Source organism: Urtica dioica, chromosome 1 (genome assembly GCF_054948205.1).
Source record: "Urtica dioica subsp. dioica isolate 48M chromosome 1, U.dioica_male_clone48M_v1_H2, whole genome shotgun sequence".
Classification (NCBI taxonomy): Eukaryota; Viridiplantae; Streptophyta; class Magnoliopsida; order Rosales; family Urticaceae; genus Urtica; species Urtica dioica.
This window is the reverse complement of record NC_142756.1, coordinates 31,078,211-31,080,225: the sequence shown is the minus strand read 5'-3', so window position 1 is coordinate 31,080,225 and position 2,015 is coordinate 31,078,211. Positions and strand designations below refer to the sequence as shown.

The following is a 2,015-nucleotide window of genomic DNA, read 5'->3' as shown; positions in this document are numbered from 1 at the left end:
CTATTAGTTCTTGGCGTATACTTCCTTTCAACTTGGCCCCGATGCCCACGCATCTCTCGGGGTCAGTCCCGTCGATTTGAATTTGTAGTATCGACTTTACACTAGGCTCGTCTTTCTCCTCTGAATTTTCCATCGGACGCGGATTGGTGATCTCATTTCCGATGGCCATTAATTGCTATTGGCCCTCGTTGGTTTCTTTGCCGGATGGACCTTCCGAATCGTTCTATTCTGGCCTGTGCTTCTCGGCGATCCTTTTGTGATTATTCATATAGCAAATTGGGGATGCCTCCTGGCTCCCTCTGATTTCTTGTATCCCGTTGGGAGTCGGGAAACGTACGCATAGGTTGTAGGTTGATGGTACCGCCCTCATCCCGTGTATCCAGGGTCTCCCAAGGATGGCGTTGAACGGGGATGGACAGTCGAGTACGATAAATTCGACCATCCAGTTTACGTCTCCGGCCCGCATGGGGAGTTCAATGATTTCTAGAGAAGGTGTTACCTCGCCATTGAACCCGGATAGCTGGTTGGGTTTGTGTTCAATTTCAGCCTCTTCGATGTTCATCCTATCCAAAGTGGTCTTGAATATAACATCTACAGAGCTTCCTCCATCAACCAAGATCCTGGCTACTACGCAGTTACCCACTTTGAGTTCGATGATCAAAGCGTTGTCATGGGGCCCGCATAATCTTTTGGTGTCATCCTCGTTGAATGAGATCGTGGTATCTTCTACCTTTTGGGGTCCAAGTGATCTTGGTACACTTTTAAGTCGGCGTTGGTGTGTCTTAATTGAATTCACAATATCTCTGCAAAACTTCGAACCTCCCATGATATAGTCGATTCGGGGTTTTGCTTGGAGCTCATTGCTATCCTCCTCACTTGCCCTTCCCCTTTTTGGGGAGGGATTTCCTCGGGCTCTGGTATTATTGAATTCCTTTTTCTGGGGCGGTGGTCCCAGATCGACATTTTTTATTTCTCCATTTTTGTATTTTTCGATAAGTACCTTCCGAGCCATGACACAATCTAGAGTGTCATGTCCGTAGTTCTTGTGGAAGTCGCAGTATTTTTTCTTATCACGAGACCATTTCGGAGTACCTCCTTCGGAGGCTCCTTTGTCATTTACGTTAAAGGCGTGTTCCGGAGCGCTTAGAGGCTTCCTCCATTCATTGTTTCGGTAAGGTCTCATGCCAGGTGCCCTGGCTATGGCTGGGACGGGTGTCATAGAAGGGACCTTCCTTGGATTGTGTTTTTTGGACAGGAGGGCCCTTTCTTCCTCGGCCTTTGCATCCTCGATGGTGGGTGGCCTATTTACGGTCATTTCCTCCCGGAATCTGGACTCGTGCCAGAGTCCATTTTTGAGAGCGTTCAAAGACGATTCTCCCTCCACAGAATCTGGTCAAGAATTTTTTCAGGGTTTTGTCTCGGGCCTGTTGGGTGTTCCATAGGTCTACCATGGTCGCTTCATCTTCCACTAACATCGAGTAATGTTTTATGAAAGCGGCCGACAGCTGTTGAAAAGAACTTATCGACCCTTCTTCGAGACGTGAAAACCAATCTAACGCGTTTCCTGGCAGGTTCTCGGCGAAGAACTGACAGTATCCGGCTTCTTGCTCATTGTCTCTCAGACATGCTCGACCCATCGCAATGCGAAAGGCCGTCACATATGTTTTTCGGTTGGAGGTACCAGAGTATTTAGGGAGCCTGATCTTTCCGGTATCCCCGACTCTGACTTGGGTTATACTTGGAGCAAAAGGGGTTCGTCCGGTGTCTGCCACCAGCCGATCAATCTCGGGGGCCGAGCTCGTGGGATAGTGCATTCGGGAATCTACGGCCCGGAACTTCTCCTCCACCATTTGGCGGAAGGCATTGAACGCGGGGTGATCATCCCTTGGGATTTCTACGTCGAACTGTTCTCCCCTAGCTCAGACTTGTCCTCTCTGGGGGTTGTCTTCTTCCGGCCGAATTACCGGTCGAAATAGTTCGGTTCCTCTTGAATCCCTTCTTCGTGAGGGAGGTTG

At 49.2% G+C, this 2,015-nt stretch overlaps 1 protein-coding gene across 1 annotated transcript; it reads right to left on the bottom strand.

Annotated features, from left to right (window-relative positions):
* Positions 1-223: 223 nt before the first annotated feature.
* On the bottom strand, positions 224-1,219 carry LOC149407882 (uncharacterized). The gene has a single exon (XM_089622467.1). It carries the CDS (start codon positions 1,217-1,219, stop codon positions 224-226), a length of 996 nt encoding a protein of 331 aa, XP_089478593.1.
* Positions 1,220-2,015: the final 796 nt, after the last annotated feature.

Coding starts and splice junctions, on each gene's coding strand:
- LOC149407882 (XM_089622467.1), bottom strand. CDS start 1,219: ATGACACCCGTCCCAGCCATAGCCAGGGCACCTGGCATGAGACCTTAC.